Here is a 19,467-nt window from a genome sequence, read left to right on the forward strand (position 1 = left end):
ATAAATAATTCTTTCATAAATGCACTCCCCCACAATCCACGCATCCCAATTATTTCTAAGGCAAAGCATTAAACAAAAGAGCAGCTCGAGCTCCAATATACCACATTAAATTTAACACAAATATATAATTGCTTCAGCACGGTAAATGGTGACTCATTTACCAAGAGAATCCATTTAAGGATTCAAAACATCCACTTGGGGCTCTTTAAAAGCGTTGTGTCATATTCATATGAATATTTTAAACTAATATGGGAGCTATACAGAAGGCTTATTTTTCTATTTTCAGTTAAAATGATCAAAATCTAAAGCAAACCTAAGATTCCCAAAACTTTCTGAAGCTGTTCACTAGTCATTATAAGTGCAGAGTTGGGGGTGTGCAGAGCAGCTGTCAGTACTGGCAACCCCACTGCTCACTCATCTTACTCATCTTCACCGTGGGGGGGAGTGGATAGGGAGGGACAATATCTTAGAGTCCACCATAGGGCAGTCTGCTTTTCTTCCAGGATAGCAGTCATGGAGAGGTAGAAAGAGAAAGAAAAATCAAGACTAGCCTACAAAGATCATAGGTGAGGGAAACTAATGACTGGGATTGTTCTAATCCAAAGGACCTCTTTTGATTTGGTATTTCTTAGCAACCAATAGTCTGGCAAAACTCATGAAATACAAGAGGCCTAATTCCCAAGGCAAATAGCATTCATAGCCATTAGTCACTCTAATTTCTAAAAATAAGGATATTCGATGCCAAATAAGATGCCCATTCTTCATGACAAAATCCATTCATGGTTGTATAGTGCTTAAAATTTACTGATTAATAAACAAGATTTTTCTAATCAGCTACCATTGTTGATACACAACTTCTTGGAAATGCAGAAGTAAAAAATAAAAGTATACAATCCTTGTACAAACCTGCATCTTCTGACAATCTGACCACAATCTCCATTACTGTTAAGAAGTCGTCTTCATTGTTACTGAAGTCCCGGAAGATATCAAGCAGCCCTCTGGCAATAATCTGACTGTGGAGACAGAAATGACCCACACGGTTACAGGGCACCACTGCCTGCCAGTGCACTGATTCCTGGCGTCATGCTAAGAGCAGGTAACACAACCAATGATCAAAGGAAAGTCAACAACTTCTGTCCAGAGGGAGGAGAGACTGGCAAGGAACATCCAAAGATGGTCATTCCGATGTGTCAACATCCTACAGGAAGAGGGCCCATATCCTCCAGTCTGGTGGTCCCTGGAAGTCGAAACTGTCCACTTGGGACAGGGAAAAGTTTTTTCACCTTTTCTGACTGATTCTTCAGGCCTAGGTAGATTTGGAAGAGAGGTCTCATGACAGTGGCAGAGAATTAAGTGACCAATAAATGCAGAAGGAAAAGGCTCAAAGAGGCACTGATGGCCATTTCAATCTCGAATAGCCTCTACCCACTGCGTGTCAGTAGCGTCCCCCCGGCTCCTACCCCCCCATGATGTGACAACCAAAAACGTCTCCAGACATTGCCAAATGTCCACTGGGGGAAATCACCTCCATTGGAGAACTACCACCTTAGAGGACACTGGGCAAAAGGTGGAAGGGAACTCTACTATCTTTAAAACTCTTCCGTAAATCTAAAATTATTTCAAAACAAAGTTTAAAGACAAGACAAAACACAAAGACCAAAAAAACAAAAAAGCCAGAATGAAGTAATGCTAAACCCACCAGAAAAACTAAAATTATAATAACAATACCTAGTGCTGGCAAAGACACGGAGCAACAGGAACCCACAGACATTATCGGTAGGAAAGCAAAATAGCACAGGTGATTTGGAAAACAATTTGGCAGTCTCTCACAAAGTTAAATATATACTTATCATTCGACCCCAGCAATTCCCTCTTAGATATTTAACCAAATTAAATGAAAACATATATCCACACAAGGGCTTCTAAACTATGTTCACACAAAGGCTTCCACACAAATGTTCATAGTAGCCTTACTCATAATAGCCATAAAATGGAAAAATGCCCAGGTCTGTCAACTGGGGAATGCATACACAAAACACAGAATATCCATACAATGAAATATTACTCAGCAACAAAAAGGAAGAAACTACTGGTAACAACAGGGATAAATTTCAAATGCAGTTTGCTAAGTCAAAGAAGCCAGACAGAAAAGACCACAAACCACATGATTTCACTTACATGAAATTTTCCAAAAGAGCAGAACTTTAGCATCACAAACTGGTGGCTGCCTGGGCCAGCAGCGTGAGGGAAGGAAGCACAGACTGCAAAGCGGCCAACAGGGAAATGAGGGGGTGATGGGAACATTCAACTTGGTAATGGTGAAGGCTGCATGGCTGTGTACATTCACCCAGACTCGTCTCACTGGACGCTTTAAGTGGGTGAATTTTACTGCATGACAAACACGCCTCACTAAAGCTGTGTTAAACAAAGACAGTGATGAGGGGCAAAGTCAGTGTGAGGAGCAGTGGCCTATGTGGCCTGGAGGCCTGGGCGTGGGAGAAGAGCGGCAAGCACTTCCGAAAGGTTCTTTGAACCAGCAGAAAGGAACCCCTGCCTGCCTCTGCCTGCTGCTCTGAGTACCTGATAATCCAGGAAAAAACACACACCACTTCTGGCCACGCATCAGGAGAATCAGCTGAAGTCAAAACCCACCTTGATTTTCAGGCCAAGAAGACTAGAAATGCAGAGTTTAAAGAGGTAGTCTTTTGGCTCAGCATCCTACAGGAAGGAATCCGTCAACTCAAGCCTGTCCTTGGAGAGACTTACACTATTCCTGGGATGAAAGGTCGAGATCCAGCAGCCAGAAGGCTTAGGGAAGTCGAAACAGACACTATAAAGTCCCTGATTACATTTCACTGGACCACATTCATGTCAGCCTCCCCAGGGAAATCAAGCAACTAAGATCCCCAATCTGCTTCTAGGGCCATAGAACAAAGAAACAGATCTGCATCCAGCCTCAAGTGGTCACAAGGGGGCTGCCCTCTTAAGGAAAGTGAAGGACAGCATAAGAGAGGGCCCTGAAGCAGGGACAAGTCCACCACAGTGAATACAGAACAGGAGAGCGCTAAAGATCCAAATGAACTGATGCTTTGGCAAACCTGGTTGCTTTATGGTGGAATGACCGAAGAGGTCACAGTGGATGAGCAGAGTCCAGAAGCATCACCCTCAATACTTCTCACCATCAGCTCTACTAATGAAATGAAAGAAGAGAGAAAAAGCCTGCATGCCTGAGAAGAGTGTTGTGAAGATTAAACGAGCTCACGCACGGGAAGCTCATAGCACGGTACCTGGCACACAGTAAGCCCTCTAGCGTGCCAGCCATTGATAAGCAAAGAATTGCAATCAAAATGTCTATCAAAAGAGGGAAGCTTAAATAAATTATGATATATCTATGCACGGGCATACCATACAACCATTTTTAAAGGTACCTGTAGATATGCACTGAGTTGGAAAGGTGCCCACGATACATTAAAAGAAAAAACAAGGTAAAGAATTTTACATATAGTATGAGCCCCTTTCTCACGAAATTATGTTTATGAAAATATGTGCACCACATGTACACATAAACACACTGGTATATAACATATTCATTTAGGGAAAAGTCTGGAAGGATATACTCTGAACTGTTCACAGTCATGACCTAAGATTGTAGTGGTGGAGAGAGAAATTCTCACTATTTAATTCCTGAAATTGCTAAATGACTCAAAGAGCAGGTATTATTTTTGGGAATTTTTTAAAATATAAAGAAAGAGTATGGCTCAATTTTACATGGCAATCTTCCCTGAAAATATAACTGTGGAATTAACCCTTCCTGCCTTTGTCTCTTCTTTCCCTCACCGACTCGTGTAGTTACAAGCATGAGTTTAGCCCAACTAGCTCTAGACTCAGGGCACGAAGCTTGAAGATGAGCAAGCTGCAGGCCCTGTCCTGAAGGATCTCACAGTCGAAGCAAGAAAAGTAGGCAAGAAATCCATGATGACAAACAGCGATGGCATTCTTAAGACAGAGAAGAAGAACATGGAGGAGTAAGCAGGGAAGATGAGCAGGGGCCAGGCAGAGACGAGGAGAGGTGAAGACATTGGACCCAGATGTCGGAACAATCAGAAAGGACTTTAAAATAAGCAGGATTAATATGCTACAGGTCTGGAAGAGTCAGATACGCTTGGACAGTTAAGGAATACGGGAATTCTGTACTTTCTGCTCAATGATTCTGTAAACCTAAAATTGCTCACAAAAATAAAGTCTATTAATTAAAGAAAAAAAATGATTGTGAAATAAAGACTCTTTTCAGACAAACAAAATCTGTGAGAACTCATTGACAGCAGTCTTGTACTAACAAGAATTGGATTTTTTGTTTTTTGTTTTTAAAGATTGGCACCTGAGATAACAACTGTTCCCAATCTTTTTTTTTTTTTCTGCTTTTTCTCCCCAAATCCCCCCAGTACATAGTTGTACATTCTACTTGTGGGTCCTTCTAGTTGTGGCATGTGGGACGCCGCCTCAATGTGGCCTGACGAGCAGTGCCCAGGATCCAAACCAGCGAAACGTCGGGCCACCAAAGTGGAGCACGCGAACTTAACCACTTGGCCACAGGGCCGGCCCCCTAACAAGAATTGTTGAAGGAAGTTCTTGAGACAAAAGGGTACGTGATGGAAATGGGCATTTTACAAAAAGAAAGGAAAAGCATAAAACAGTTAAAAAAAAATTTACGTGCAAACATAAAAAATATTGTTATTTTCTTTCTTTCTTTCTTTTATTTAAAAGATAGTTGACTATCTAAAGCAATCTAGCAACAAGGTATTTCAGGGTTTATGAGGTGTGTAGATGTGAAATGTAGGAAAAGAGCACAATAGACAGGGGAGGGGAGCGGAAGCACTGCTCTAAGAGTCTCACCCTGTGGAGATGATTGGAATTGAAAAAAAAAATTTAACTTTTCTTGAAAAGAGAAAAGTAGCAAGAAGAGTTGAGATAAACAGAAAACAAATAGCAAGATGGTAGATTTAAACCAAACCATATCAACAATAACATCAAATTTAATGATCTAAACATTCATATTAAAAGGCAGAGACTGTTAAACTAGATAAAAAAGCAACTATGGCCTTCTACGATAATCACACTTTAAATCTAAGACATACATAGGTGAAAAATAAAAGTATGGACAGAAATATACTACACAAACACTAATCGAAAGAAAGCTGGAGTGCATATATTAACATCAGACAGTAAGCTTCAGGAAAAGGAATATTACTTAGCAATAAAGAGGGACATTACACAGTGATAAAGAGACAGATTTTTTTTTTTAAGATTTTATTTTTCCTTTTTCTCCCCAAAGCCCCCTGGTACATAGCTGTGTATTTTCTTAGTTGTGGTTCCTTCTACTTGTGGCACGTGGGACGTTGCCTCAACGTGGCCTGATGAGCTGAGCCGAACTGGCGAAACCCCGGGCTGCCGAAGCAGAGCCCGCGAACTTACCCACTCGGCCATGGGGTCAGACCCGAAGAGACAGATTTATTCAAGAGAAGAGAACAATACTAAATGTGTATGCACTCAAGAACAGAGCTTCAAAATACACAAAATAAAAACTGTTAGAACTAAAAGAAAAATAGATAAATCTATAATTAGAGTTGCAGATTCTAACATTCCTCTCTCAGTAATTGACAGAACAAATAGACAGAAAACAAATAAGAATATAGAAGTCCATGGGTCTGGCCCAGTGGCACAGTGGTTAAGTTTGCACATTCTGCTTCAGCGGCCCAGGGTTCACTGGTTCAGATCCTGGGTACAGATCCTGGGTGCGGACATGGCACCGCTTGGCACACCATGCTGTGGTAGGCGTCCCACATGTAAAGTAGAGGAAGATGGGCACGGATGTTAGCTCAGGGCCAGTCTTCCTCAGCAAAAAGAGGAGGATTGGGGACAGGTGTTAACTCAGGGCTAATCTTCCTCAAAAAAAAAAAAAAAAAGAATACAGAAGTCCTGAACAATGTTTTCGATCAACTTGTCCTGATTGACATTTATAAGCTACTTTACCCAAAAATACTGGGATGCACATTCTTTTCAAGTACACATGGAACATTAACTAAGTTAGAACACATTCTGAGCCATAAAACAAATCTCGGCAAATTTATAAAAAGAAAAATAATACAAAGTACATTCTCTGACCAAGAAAGACTTAAACTAAGAATCAAATAACAGAAAGATACCTGGAAAAGCCTCAAATATTTGGAAATTAAACAACACACTTCTAAATAACTCATTGGTCAAAGGAGAAATCATTATGGACATTAAAAATACTTTACACTGAAAAGTAATGAAAATATTACATACCAGAACTTGAAGATGCAGCTAACATAATACTCAAGTACTTAAATATACTTAAAAGTACTTAAATAAAATTAAAAGTACTTAATATAGTACTTAATAGTAATCTTACAATGTAAAACGCAAATGTTATAAAAGAAAGACCAAAAAAATAAAGAGTTGAGCAACTCTCTCAAGAAGTAAGAAACAGAACAGCAATTAAATTCCCCCCCACCAAAAAACTCCAAGGAAGAAAATAATACCAAATAGAGCAAAAATTATTGAACTAGAAAATAAATATACAATAGAGAATATCAAAGCCAAAATTTGCTTCCTTGCAATAGCTAATAAAATGTATAATTCTCTGTAAAGAATTATCTAAGAAAAAAAAGAAAAGGCAACAATAACCAATAACAGGATGGAAAATGGGGCCATACTACAGATTTCACAGACAATAAAAAGAAAATTACCATTTTCAAACACATAATGAAATAACAGATCTAAGCAGTGATTATTTGTGACTATTAAAATCATTAGAAGAAATGTTGGTGAGGAATTTTATAATGAAAGAATCGAACACCTGCGCTCACAGCTCAATATTAACATCTCTAAAAGTAGGACACCAGATATTGTTTCCTGATGTTCTGTAATAAGAATTACACAAAACAACATATGAAGTATTGTTTAAAAATAAAATTGAAGCAGAATCTAATCAAGTCTCCAAGTGTAACTTTCAGTTTACAGAAATTACAGAGAACAAAGGAACGTGTTAAATTACACCATGAGAATAACGACCAACAAATCCAAATGTGGAAAATTCTACAAGACTAATGACCCATTCAACAAATAAATGATGTACACGGAATATGAGAGGGAGCTTCAACTAGAGATTAAAAGAGATTTAAGATCAAAAGGAAAAAAGCTGTAAACAAAAAAGACACATCTACCTAATGAAATGTGGGACCTTATTTGGATCATGATTCAAACAAATCAACCATAAAAAGGCATTTTGAACGTCATGGAAAAGTGAACATAGATTGGTAGACTGGAAGTCAGAGAAAAGTGGCCATAGACTGGTAAACCGGAGAAAGGGAAAGGCGGTCATAGACTGGTAGATGGGAAGTCAGGGAAAAGGGGACATAGTCTGGTAGACCAGAAGGCATGCATTATTGTTAATTTTGTTGAGCGTGATAATGATACTCTAGTTAGATTTAAGTCTTTAACTGGATAAAATGACATGATGTCTTAGATTTCCTTTAACATATACCAGCCAAAAAGCACAAAACTTCTACAGAGAGAATGATCACATTTTATTGGGACATTAAAGAAAACCTAAATAAATGGAAAGATACACCACGTTTATGGATTGGAACTCTAAATATTGTTAAGAGGACAATTTTCTCCAAATTGACCTATAGATTAACCCAATCTAAATCTTAATAGGTGTTTTGCTTTATTAGAATCTGATGAGCTGATTTTGAAATTTACATGGAAATGCAAAGGACCAAGAATAACAAGTCACATCAAAGAAGAAAAACAAGATAAGAAGTCTTACTTGATCAAATATCAAGACTTACTACAGGGCCAGCCCCAGTGGCCTAGTGGTTAAGTTCAGTGCGTTCTGCTTTGGCAGCCAGGGTTCAGTTCCCAGGCGCGGACCTACACTGCCCTGTTAGCAGCCATGCTGTGCTGCCAGCCCACATACTAGAAAATGGAGGAAGATTGGCACAAGTGTTAGCTCAAGGTAAACCTTCCTCACCCTGCCAAAAAAAAAAGGCTTACTACAAATCTATAGCAATTAAGACAGTGTGGTATTGGCTGAGAGGGAGACAGTCCAGATAAAGACTATCATAAACAGATACTGGATTATAACAAAGGTGGCACCCCACAGCACTGAGGAAACAATGCATTTTTGATAAGTACTATTATGGCAATTTGGAAAATGAAGCTGGACCCTTCCTTTCACACAATGAATAAAAACTAATTTTAGATAGATTACAGATCTAAATGTAAAAGACAAAAAAACTAAATATATATTTAAAATAATATACTTTAAACATATTTAATATAAGTATTTGATAAATACTTAAATTATTTAATTTATATTTATTATATTTAATTTATATTAGATTTATTATATTTACTATATTTCAAATTTTTAATAAATTTAAATATTAAATATATTTAAATAATATTAAAATAATACAAAAGAACACGTTTATGATCTTGGGGTAAAGGAAGACATTTTAAAGAAACTTCAAAATGCACTAAGAATAAAGGAAAATGTTGATAAATTTAACCACATGAAAATAGCTCTGGTCACCAAAAGAACACCAAAAGGAATGCTAAAACACAAGCCACAGTATGAAAGAATTTACCATACTTAATTGACAAAGGTTTGAAATCAAGAATATACAAAGAATTTCTAGAAATCAGTAAAAAAAAACAGTTAATCTCTCTTTCCCCTACCCTCCAACGAACGACTTAAACAGGCACTTCACAAAAAAGAAATACGGATGTTCAACAAACACACAAAAAGGTGTTCAAACTCATAAATAAGGAAGATGTAAATTAAGATCACAATGCAATAGCACTACTACCACAGTAGCAGATTGGCTAAAACTTTAAAATCTGACAAGACCAACTGGGAAATAAAACACAGGGCAAAGACAGAGTGCAAACGGATGCAACTGCTCTGGAAAACTGGCAGTGGTCACGAAAGCAGAGGACAGCACACCCCGTCACACAGCAATCCTCCCCAGACAGACGCCCTATGGAAACGCAGACCCAGGTACATACACAACATCGTTCACAGCAAAATTGTTCACAATACCCAGAGCACCTGACTACTCTAACAGCAAATAGATAAATGTCAGTATATTCAAACAACAGAATACTGTTAGAAAAGGAACAAACTCAAAACTGTATGCAAAACCACATAGCAACACACCCTATATGACTTCATATATTTCAAGTTCAGAAACAACGAAAATAAATCACATTATTTGGAGGTAGATACTGAGATGTTAAAACTAGAAAGAAAATCAAAGATGTGATTAACATAAAAATCAGGCTGGTGGGTACGTCTTGGTAGGGAGGAAGTGGTGATGAGGAATGGTGGGGAGGACAGACTTCCGGGATGACTTGAGCAATGGCTACATGGGCATGTGCTTCATAAAAATTCCTTAGACTTTACATGCATGTTTTATTCAATTATCTGTATGTGTTATATTTCACAATAAAAGAAGTTTTAAAGAAAAGTGAAAAAAAGAGAGAGAAATTTAAGTAGAGAAACCATTGATAATCTCGATAGATGTAAAAGAAGCAGTATATAAAATTCAGACCTCACTGATGATTTTTAAAAACCGTTGGTAAGTTTATTCTCTAAAGTAAATGATCTGTACTCTTCAAAAATGTCAACAATATCATGAGAGGCAAAGAAAGGCTGAGAACTGTTAGGGATTAAAGGAGACTAAAGAAACACCAAAATTAAACGAAATATATGATGCTGAATTGGATTCTAGACTCAAAAAACAAACAAAAACACCAATAAAAAAGACACTATTAGGATAACTGGCAAAAATTTGATTAAACTCTATATCTTAGACAACAGCACTATATCAACGTTAAATCCCCTGATTTTGATAACTGTACTTGATTATATAAGTGAATGGTGAACGTCCTTCTTAGAAAAATGCACCCCTTATCCTTGGGAGATACGTTCCAAGACCTCCAGCGGATGCCTGAACCCATGCAAAGCCACACCGTGGAGAAGGAGCGACTACCGTGTTTAGGAAAAGCAACATGACGTCTACAACTTATTCTCAGGTGGTTCCGCGGAAAAATATAAAACGACAGAATGATACATGTGGCAAAATGTTTAGGTAGCTACTAAAAATATACAACAAGATAGGAAAGGAAGAAATAAAGCTATCATTTTTCACAGACAACATCATCGTAGTATGTAGAAAACCCAACAAATCCACAGGAAAGTTATTAAAATTAATGAGTGAACTTAGTATATAGACACACACAGAAAATTTAAGAAAATCTTAAAAAATGGAAGGATTAGAAAACCAAATATTGTAAAGATGTTAATTCTTTACAAATTGATTTATAGATACAATGCAATTCTTATGAAAATCCCAGCAGGTTTTTTTTTCTACAAATTGACGAACTGGCGCTCAAACGCATTTGGAAATGCAAAGGGCCAAGAACGGCCAGGACAATCTTGAAGAGCAGAGTGGGAGCACTTATCCTACCTGATACCAAGACTGGGATGACAACGCTGCAGCAATGAAGATAGCGCGGTCTTGGTGCAATGACAGATAAACAGACCAGTGGAGCAGACTACAAAGTTCAGAAATGGACACTCGATTTAAGACGAAGGTGGCAATGCAGAGCACAGGTAAAAAAGAGTATTTTCAATCAATGGCACTGGGTCAGTTGGGTATCATACGGACGGAAATGAAACCTGACTTCTACCTCACGTCACACACAAACAAAAAAAGCAATTCCAGATGCATCATAGATCCAAACATGAAAGGTAAAACAATAAAACTTCAAGAAGACAATATAAGAAAATAGCTTGGCAGCCTTGGGGGAGGCAAACGTTTCTTATACATGACATGAAAAGGACTAATCATAAAAGAAAAAGTTGCTAACTCGTGAGCTACATTTAAATTAAGAACCGCTCATCATAAGACTGCTCCGAATACTGTCATTTCCCCATCTGTAAAATTGGGATAATAACTGGCCTCACTCAGTAGCAATTGCTGTGAATCCTTCTATGATTGAACAGATGCAAAAGCACAGAATATAATTTTTTTTAAGTAGGAGTAAATGGAAAGTAAGGAAAGAGACTCAGTGAGTATCATCTAGTCTTCACAGAAGAACAATGTACTTACGGGAAGATACCAGGGAAGGCCGCAGGTAGAGAAGTCCAGAGGACTGTTCAGAATGAGAGACAGGTGAGGGTTTCTAAGAGGCAGGAAAGGGTGTGTCTAAGGGGCGAGAAGGAAGATACAGAAGACAGAGTGCATGTCTGACGGAGGAAGGGAGACAAGAAGAGAGACATCTCCCCCTCTGAGACAGGACCAAAGAATGCTTTCAGATTCAGGTTTAGGTGGATCATAATCGAAAGAGATGCCTTAGTTTCTGCTTTCTTCATGAAACAATAGTCAAGGTCATCTGCTGAAAGTAAGAGGCATAGTGTGAACCTGGGGTAGAATCCTGCCAGCACCATAAGGAGTGACAGAACATGGCAGGACAAGCTGCCCAAAAGGCCCAAAGCATGGTGCAGGCAAAAAGCAAAACAGGTGAGCAATGCTCCAACGGATGCTTCTCAATTACATGACGCATTTTACTTTTCTGAGTACCGTATATATGAAAGAAACCCAGTTCACCCTGATCCTAATTCGACACCATTAAATTTCATCACCATTTCCTTCCTGGCCACCAGGTGGTCCATAAAACAGTAACAAGAATAATGGAAAAGCCTAACAAAATGGTGCCATTCAGACAGAATCCCAGCATCCTGGAGACAGCCCACATTCCACCCCATCCATGGGTCCCCTCAAAGCTGTCACAGAGAAGTGGCCGCCAGTGTCAGCTTAAACCAGACACAACAGAGGGCTATAAATGTGCAAAGGGCTGGTTGAGCTTACCGGTTGAAGATGTTATCACTGAAAGCATACTTTTCCAGGAGAGTGAGTGGAGGCAGGTTATCCTGGCCTGGAATGTCCAAGAAGGCTGTTACCCTCATGCTGTCACAATGTGGACCGTAGTCTTCAAATCCATCTAAAGGGGAAGAGTGGAAGAACCACACTCATAAGTGTCCATCAACTGTGACAAGTCACACTTGGGCAAAGACATGGTCTTATAGCATGTTTTCTTCTTTCCCAGCCCTTTCGAACTGAAGCCTCTGACTATTGCAAATTTGACAATTCATCTATTGGTTTATAATCCAAGAGAAGAGTGATAAGACCAGAGTCATAAAGAAAAGCTAAATGCCCTTTTTTTGGTGCTTCTGATGCATAAGCCACCTTAACCAACATGTATAGGAACCCCTCCCCTATCAGGGAACTCAGAAACAAGGGATCAAAGAAGCTCATCCTTATGAAAAATGGCCATGGAGCTTTACGCAAACAGGTTTAAAATGGTCAAAAGAAAAACACGTAAGTTTCACCCTATAAGCAAGAATCTGACAGAAAGTCCTCCCCATATCTTGTCTTGTCCTAAATGTACTCATCTACAGCTTTATCCACTCTATGACATCAATTCCTATCAACCCACAGCCCTGGCCAACCGACCCCTCCACATGGATGTCCAACAGGTTCCTCCAACTCACACTGGCCAAAAGTGAGTCAGCTGTCAAAGTGACTCTTCCTCCTTAAGTCTGCTCTTCTCTGCATCCCAAACTGAGGGCAGGCAGCCCCCTCCCTCTAAAGTATTGCGGTGACTGAACTCATGGGTCCTGGAGCCAAATATCCCTGGAATGGGATGAATCCCCCAATTACTACTTACTAGCTGTGTGACCAGAGTAAGTGACTTAACCTGTCTACACTTCCATGTTCTCACATGTAGGGTGGGTATAAAACCACCCTACCCTGTGAGGATGTTCGAACAAGTGAGTTCATGCTTGTCAGGACCTGCAGGACTTGGGCCCTTGTGGTCTGGCCAAGCTTGACCCTGGCCACCATCCTTTACGCACCTACACTTCAGGGCTGCAAATGCCTACTATCCCTTGCACTGAAATAGCTGGGCGAGAAGCACTGGTGCAAAAAAGCAGAGGGTTCCTACCTGGCAGACAGTCAGGTTAATTTAGGCACTAATTGATTAGAATTTTAAATAAGACATGACAAGTTTGTGTCTAAGTGCTTACTTTTCTTTGAAGCTCTAACCACATTTTTTCTCAACTAATTCTTTTAAGCTAGTAATTAGAGCTTATTAAAAATTTACACTGTCTAACAGTTACTCAGAATTTTAATAAAGAATTATACATTTGTAGGAAAAATATGTGACACAATCAAATATGTCATTTCTCTGCAGGATCCCTGCCAGGGATGAATGGGTCCACGTTGGGTCACAGCCAAGGCCCCAACCACAGGCCCTTTGTAGAAGCCATTCTCAGTGCATTTCAGGGCCCAGGGGGAACCTGCAGCCTCCACCCCACAGATGTTTAGAGCGCCATGGACCCAGTCTGGAGTGGACTTTTGATACTGTCTAAAGCAGTGGTTTCTAAACTTGTGGGGTCGCAGATAGCTTTGGAACCTGTTGATGTCCACAGACATACACGCTCAAAACTTTTCATACAGGATCAGGGGTTTCCAAAGATCCTCTGAGACCCTTCTGTGTACTTCACAGGTTAAGAACTGCAGTTTTAAAGTAACTGAAAATACGCAGGCACTCTTCAAAATACTCTGCTTATCAGAGAACTAAGGAACTTAGCAATTAGTTCCACAAAAGCATAATTGTTATTGGAGAATATTAATGACTCCACTACACTAACTATTTAAAACTACACTAACTACATACAAGGAAATAAAAGCCATAGCCAGAAAACATTGGATAATCACTAATCCTTATCGGTTACTTCCTACAAGCCAGGAACCTTGCTCAGAGCGTTCTGTACAGCAGCAGCTCCTTAAATCCTGGCAACAACCATATCATTCCCCTGTTTCTGTTAAGGGAACTGAAGCTTAGACAGGTTAAGAAAGTTACCAAAGGTCACACAGCTAGTGAATGGCAGAGTCAGAATGTGAATTCCAACAGTCAGACTCTAGACTGGCACTATGTTACAGTGCCCGAGAGGAAACCTAAATTTAATTTTCAAAGAATCCCCTCCCACCCCCCATCTGGGCGTCAGGCACAGAGGTCCCTTAGTTCTTCAAATGAGCCCAAGTCCTCGTCTCAATGGTTTTGCACATGCTGTTCCCACGGCCTGGGACACTCCCACTTCTTACACCCCTACCCCTGCCCCTGTCCCAGCTTGGTTCTCAGTGTCCAAAGAGCCCTCCCCTGACCCTTGGGAGAAGGCCAGTCTCTGGTTACGGCCTCTCCTGGAGCTGTGGCTCTCCTGCCCTAAGACTCCCCACAAAGGTGCTGGCAGCGGGTTTTGAGACTGCTCGTGTCTGTCTCTCAGCCGCTCTGCCAGCTCCACGAAAGGGCTATAACTGCAGCACCCAGGACAGCACCTGGTAAGTAGCAGATGCTCAATAAAAAGTAGTGAAATGAAGGAACAACACCACCAAAATATACTTAAATGAATGCAAACAAATACTGGAAAAAATGGATGTTACAATACAGAATCATAAAGAAGCAAGAAAGAACCTTAGAACATGCCTTGATAAACTCCCTCATTTTATAGATAAATAGTAAACAGACGTGCCCCCAAAGCCAGTGGCAGACCTGGGTTTCTTAGAACCCAAACGTTCTCCATTCCAGCCCAGTGTTCTTTCAAGAGATGCACAGAAAAATCAACTAAGACAAAGGCCGAAGGAACAGCGAAGGCAAAGGGAAAGGCCATGGTCTCCGAGGCAAGTGAAGGAAGCTGAAAGAGACTTCTACTTCCCGCCAAGAAGATAAAAGACCCTCATGGTTTACACAACTAGAACACCAGAAAAAAATAATGAAACAGCAGTTTTCAGGGACTAGACAATAGGCCACACAGGACTAGGATCCCTCAGAGAAGGGACACAGACAAGGAGAACCCTGAGATGGCGGCTGCTGACCACCCGGAGGGCTTCCAGCCCCAGAAAAGGAAGCGTGAGGAGGCCAAAGGGGCGACTTTGCAGGAGAGGGAGCCACAAAGGTCAGAAGATCCCCCTGGAAGCTGCAGCTGAGTTTGCACACGTGCGAGAAATCTGCAGAGGCTGGGAGGAGCTGGCAGAGATCATTCCGGCTCACACGCAGTGAGGAGCTGCCTGTTCCCACCAGCAGCGGAGAGAGACCGCAGTGCAGGCGCTGCCTTAGTAGGAGGGCTAAATCAGTCTCAACGAAAGCCTTCCCAGCCCCGCCCAAGCAGGGCTTGAAATCCAGCCGCAACAGAGTCCAGCCCAATCGAAGGACGTCCTAACAAAATCCAACACTGCTGGATTTATACAATTTATACAGTAAAATCTAACAACTGACAACCCAAAATTCTTAATGTCTGGCATCCAGATATTATCAAGAATGAAGGGAAGCAAATAATATGAGCATAACCGGGTAAAATGATTAAACATAAGAAGTTCCCAAAATGCCAGACGTGATGGAATTAAGAGAAAATGATCTTTAAACAGCCATTAGAAGAATGCTCCATATATTCCAGGAAAACACAATGATGTTGAGAGAACTAGAAATATAAAAAAGACCCAAATGTAAATTCAAGAGATGAAAAACACAATAAATGAATCAAAAGATAAACTGAAAGAAATTAACAGATTAGACAATTGAAAAAAAATCAGAGAACTCGAAGATATAATAATAGAAACTATCCAAAAGGAAGCACAGAGAGAAAAAAGCGGAAAAAACAAAAGAACAAAGCATCAGTTACCTGCAGACAATATTACGCACCATAACATATGTGTAATTGGAGTCCCAGAAGCAAAGTAGAGATGGAGTTGGGGCTGGCCCAGTAGCACAGTAGTTAAGTTCACGCACTCCACTTTGGCGGCCCAGGGTTCGCAGGTTTGGATCCTGGGCGTGGACCTAGCAGGCCACACTGTGAATACACATAACAGAATTCCACATAACAGAGAAGACTGGCACAGATGTTAGCTCAGTGACAATCTTCCTTAAGCAAAAAGAGGAAGAATGGCAACAGATGTTATCTCAGGGCCAATCTTTCTCACAAAAAAAAAAAAAAAAAGAAAGAAAGAAAAAGAAGAGATGAAGAAAACAGAAAATTTTAGAAAAATAACGGCTGAAAAAAAAATTTTTTTTAAAGATTTTACTTTTTTTCCTTTTTCTCCCCAAAGCCCCCCGGTACATAGTTGTATATTTTTTCAGTTGTGCATCCCTCTAGTTGTGGCATGTGGGATGCCACCTCAGCATGGCCTGATGAGCGGTGCCATGTCCTCGCCCAGGATTCGAACCGATGAAACCCTGGGCCACCAAAGTGGAGCACGTGAACTTAACCACTCAGCCACAGGGCTGGCCCCTGAAAATATTTTTAATTTGATAAAATTATAAGCCGCCAGATTCAAGAAACTCTACAAACCCCAAGCAGAATATACATAATGAAATATCACACTAAGGGGCATCACAATCAATCGCTCAAAATCAGTATAAGGAAAGCAGTCAGAGGAAAAAAAGAAACATTACATTAAAAAACAAAGAAAGTCCAGCAGTAGACTTCATGTCAAAAACCATTCAATGAAGAAGATGGAAAGATATCTTTAGAGCACTGAAAGGAAGAAAAGAAACATTAACCAAGAATTTGTTACTCAGAGAAATATCTTTCAAAATTTAAGGAGAAATACAGACTTTTTCAAACAAACAAAAGCTGAAAGGATGCATTGCCCATAGACACGAACTATGAGAAATGTTAAAGGAAGCTTCTCAAACAGAAGGAAAACAATACCAGATGGAAATCTGAAGCTACTCAAAAGAAGAGGGTCAGGAATGGTAAATATGTAGGCAAATATAAACAAGCATTTCTTTCTCATTTTACAATATCTGTTTAAAAAAATACTTACTACTAAAGCAGAAATAAGGACAACGCATTATCGATTTACAGTGCATCCAGAAGCAAAGCAGCAGTACGGCAAGAGAGCAAAGTAAAAGACACACGGCTTAGACAGGAAAGCGAAACTGTCTTTATCCACAAACACGATTGTCCGTGCGGAAGACCCGAATGAAATTACAAAGAAGACACTAGCACTCACAGGTGAGTTTTGCAAGATTGCAGGATGTAAGTAAATATACAAAAAGATGTTGTAGGTGCCGGCCCGGTAGCATAGTGGCTAAGTTCATGTGCTCTGCTTCGGTGGCCCAGGGTTGGCAGGTTCAGATCTCAGGCATGGACCTACACACCACTTGTCACATACAAAATAGAGGAAGATTGGCACAGATGTTAGCTCAGGGCCTATCTTCCTCACGAAAAAGAAAGAAGTTGTATACTAGCAATACACAATTAGATATTGAAACTATAAAAATAACATTGATGACAGCATAAAAAATATGAAATTCTTGGGGATAAATTTAACAGAATATGTCCAAATCCTATGAGAGAAACTTTTTAAAGCATTTTTTAAATAGAACTATACTGGGGGACGTTGATAACGGGGGAGGCTACACATGTGTCGAGGCAATGGGTATATGGGAAATTTCTGTACCTTCTGCTCAATTTTGCCGTGAACTTAAAACTGCTCTAAAAAATAGACATTTTTTTTTCTTTGAGGAAGATTAGCCCAGAACTAACATCCGCTGCCAATCCTCCTCATTTTGCTGAGGAAGACTGGCCCTGAGCTAACATCTGTGCCCATCTTCCTCTACTTTCTATGTGGGACGCCTGCCACAGCATGGCTTGATAAGTGGTGCCTAAGTCCGTGCCCAGGATCCCTATGAGCAAACCCTGGGCCACTGAAGCAGAATGCGCAAACTTAACCACTATGCCACTGGCCAAGCCCATTAATAGACTATTTTTTATTTTATCTAATATTCATAAAACATATATATTATATCCAGAATATGTAAAGAATTCTTAGAGCTTGATTTTTAAAATAGGGCAAATACTTTGAATAGACACATCACCAAAGAAGAGATACAAATCACAGCTAAGCAGAAGAAAAGTATTCAATATCATTAGTAATCATTAGTAACCAGGGAAATGTCAATTAAAACCACAATGAGATAACACTACCGCCCACTAGGCAGGCTAAATTTTTTTTTAAAACTGACTATATTATGTTGGCAAGGATATGGAGCAACTAGATCTCTCACACATTGCTGGTGGAAATACAAAATGGTACTGCTACTAAAATGGTTTGGGAGTTACTTAAAAAAAATAAAAACACATTTACCATCTGACCCACCAATCCTAGGTATTTGCTCAAGAGAAATGAAAACATATGTTTACACTAAGACTCGTATTTGTGTTTTCACAGCACCTTTATGCATAATAGCCAAAAACTGGAAATAACCAAAGTATCTATCAACTGCTAAGTGCATAAACAAATTGTTGTATTTCCATACAATAGACTACTTCTCAAAAATAAAAAGGAATCAGGGCTGGCCTGGTGGTACAGCAGTTAAGTTCGCGCATTCTGCTTTGGCAGCCTGCGGTTCACTGGTTCAGATCCTGGATGTGGACCTATGCACCACTTATCAAGCCATGCTGTGGCAGGCGTCCCACATATGAAGTAGAGGAAGATGGGCACAGATGTTAGCTCAGCGTCAATCTTCCTCAGCAAAAAGAGGAGGATTCGCAGCGGATGTTAGCTCAGGGTTAATCTTCCTCAAATAAATAAATAAATAAATAAAATAAAAAGGAATAAACTACTAATATGCAATAACATAGATGCATCTCAAAAGCATTACACCAAATGAAAGAGGCTAGACACAAATGATTTCATACTGCATAATTCTGCCAATATGAAATTCTAGAAAAGACAAAAATATAGTAATATATAGCAGACCAGCAGTTGCCTGGGATCAGGGGTGGGGAAAGGTGTGATGGCCAATGCACATGACATGACTTTTGGGGTGCTGGAAATGTTTTCTCTCCTGACTGCGATTGTGCAATTGTGGTCACTCAACACTATGTACTTGTTATGATTCATTTTAAGAAATTAAACTTCCAAAAAAAGAAATTAAACTTCAGTGAATATTATTAAATGTAAATTGTACTTCAGTAAAGGTGACTTAAAAAAAGGAAGAAAGGAAGAAGGAGAAAGGAAGGAAAGGAAGAGAGAAGAAAGGGAAGAGGGGAAGAAGGGAGAAAGCAAGGAAAGAAGGGAGGAAGGGAGGAAGGAAGGAAGGAAGAAAGGGAGGAAGGAAGGAAGGGAGGAAGGAAGGAAGCGAGGAAGGAAGGAAGCGAGGAAGGGAGGAAGGAAGGAAGCGAGGAAGGGAGGAAGCGAGGAAGGGAGGAAGGAAGCGAGGAAGGGAGGAAGGGAGGAAGCGAGGAAGGAAGGGAGGAAGGAAGGAAGGAAGGGAGGAAGGAAGGAAGGGAGGAAGGAAGGAAGG

At 40.0% G+C, this 19,467-nt stretch overlaps 1 protein-coding gene across 7 annotated transcripts in view; it reads right to left on the reverse strand.

Moving 5' to 3' along the window:
* The window catches only part of LOC124248687 (serine/threonine-protein phosphatase 4 regulatory subunit 1-like), an 80,141-nt gene that overhangs the window by 40,937 nt on the left and 19,737 nt on the right, over positions 1 to 19,467 (reverse strand). For 6 of the 7 annotated variants that reach the window (XR_006891120.1, XM_046679056.1, XM_046679055.1 and 3 more), the window contains 2 exons: positions 11,967 to 12,099; positions 907 to 1,013 (listed from right to left, as the gene is read on the reverse strand). Coding sequence is in view for 6 of the 7 variants with exons in the window: in XM_046679056.1 (XP_046535012.1) it covers positions 907 to 1,013; positions 11,967 to 12,099 (240 nt within the window). In the remaining variant the exon portion in view is untranslated. Of the gene's footprint in view, positions 1 to 906; positions 1,014 to 11,966; positions 12,100 to 15,855; positions 15,908 to 19,467 lie in introns of those variants that run through there. The other variant, XM_046679061.1, reaches the window with a different exon arrangement.

The sequence above is a fragment of the Equus quagga genome, chromosome 12, assembly GCF_021613505.1.
Source record: "Equus quagga isolate Etosha38 chromosome 12, UCLA_HA_Equagga_1.0, whole genome shotgun sequence".
NCBI lineage: Eukaryota > Metazoa > Chordata > Mammalia > Perissodactyla > Equidae > Equus > Equus quagga.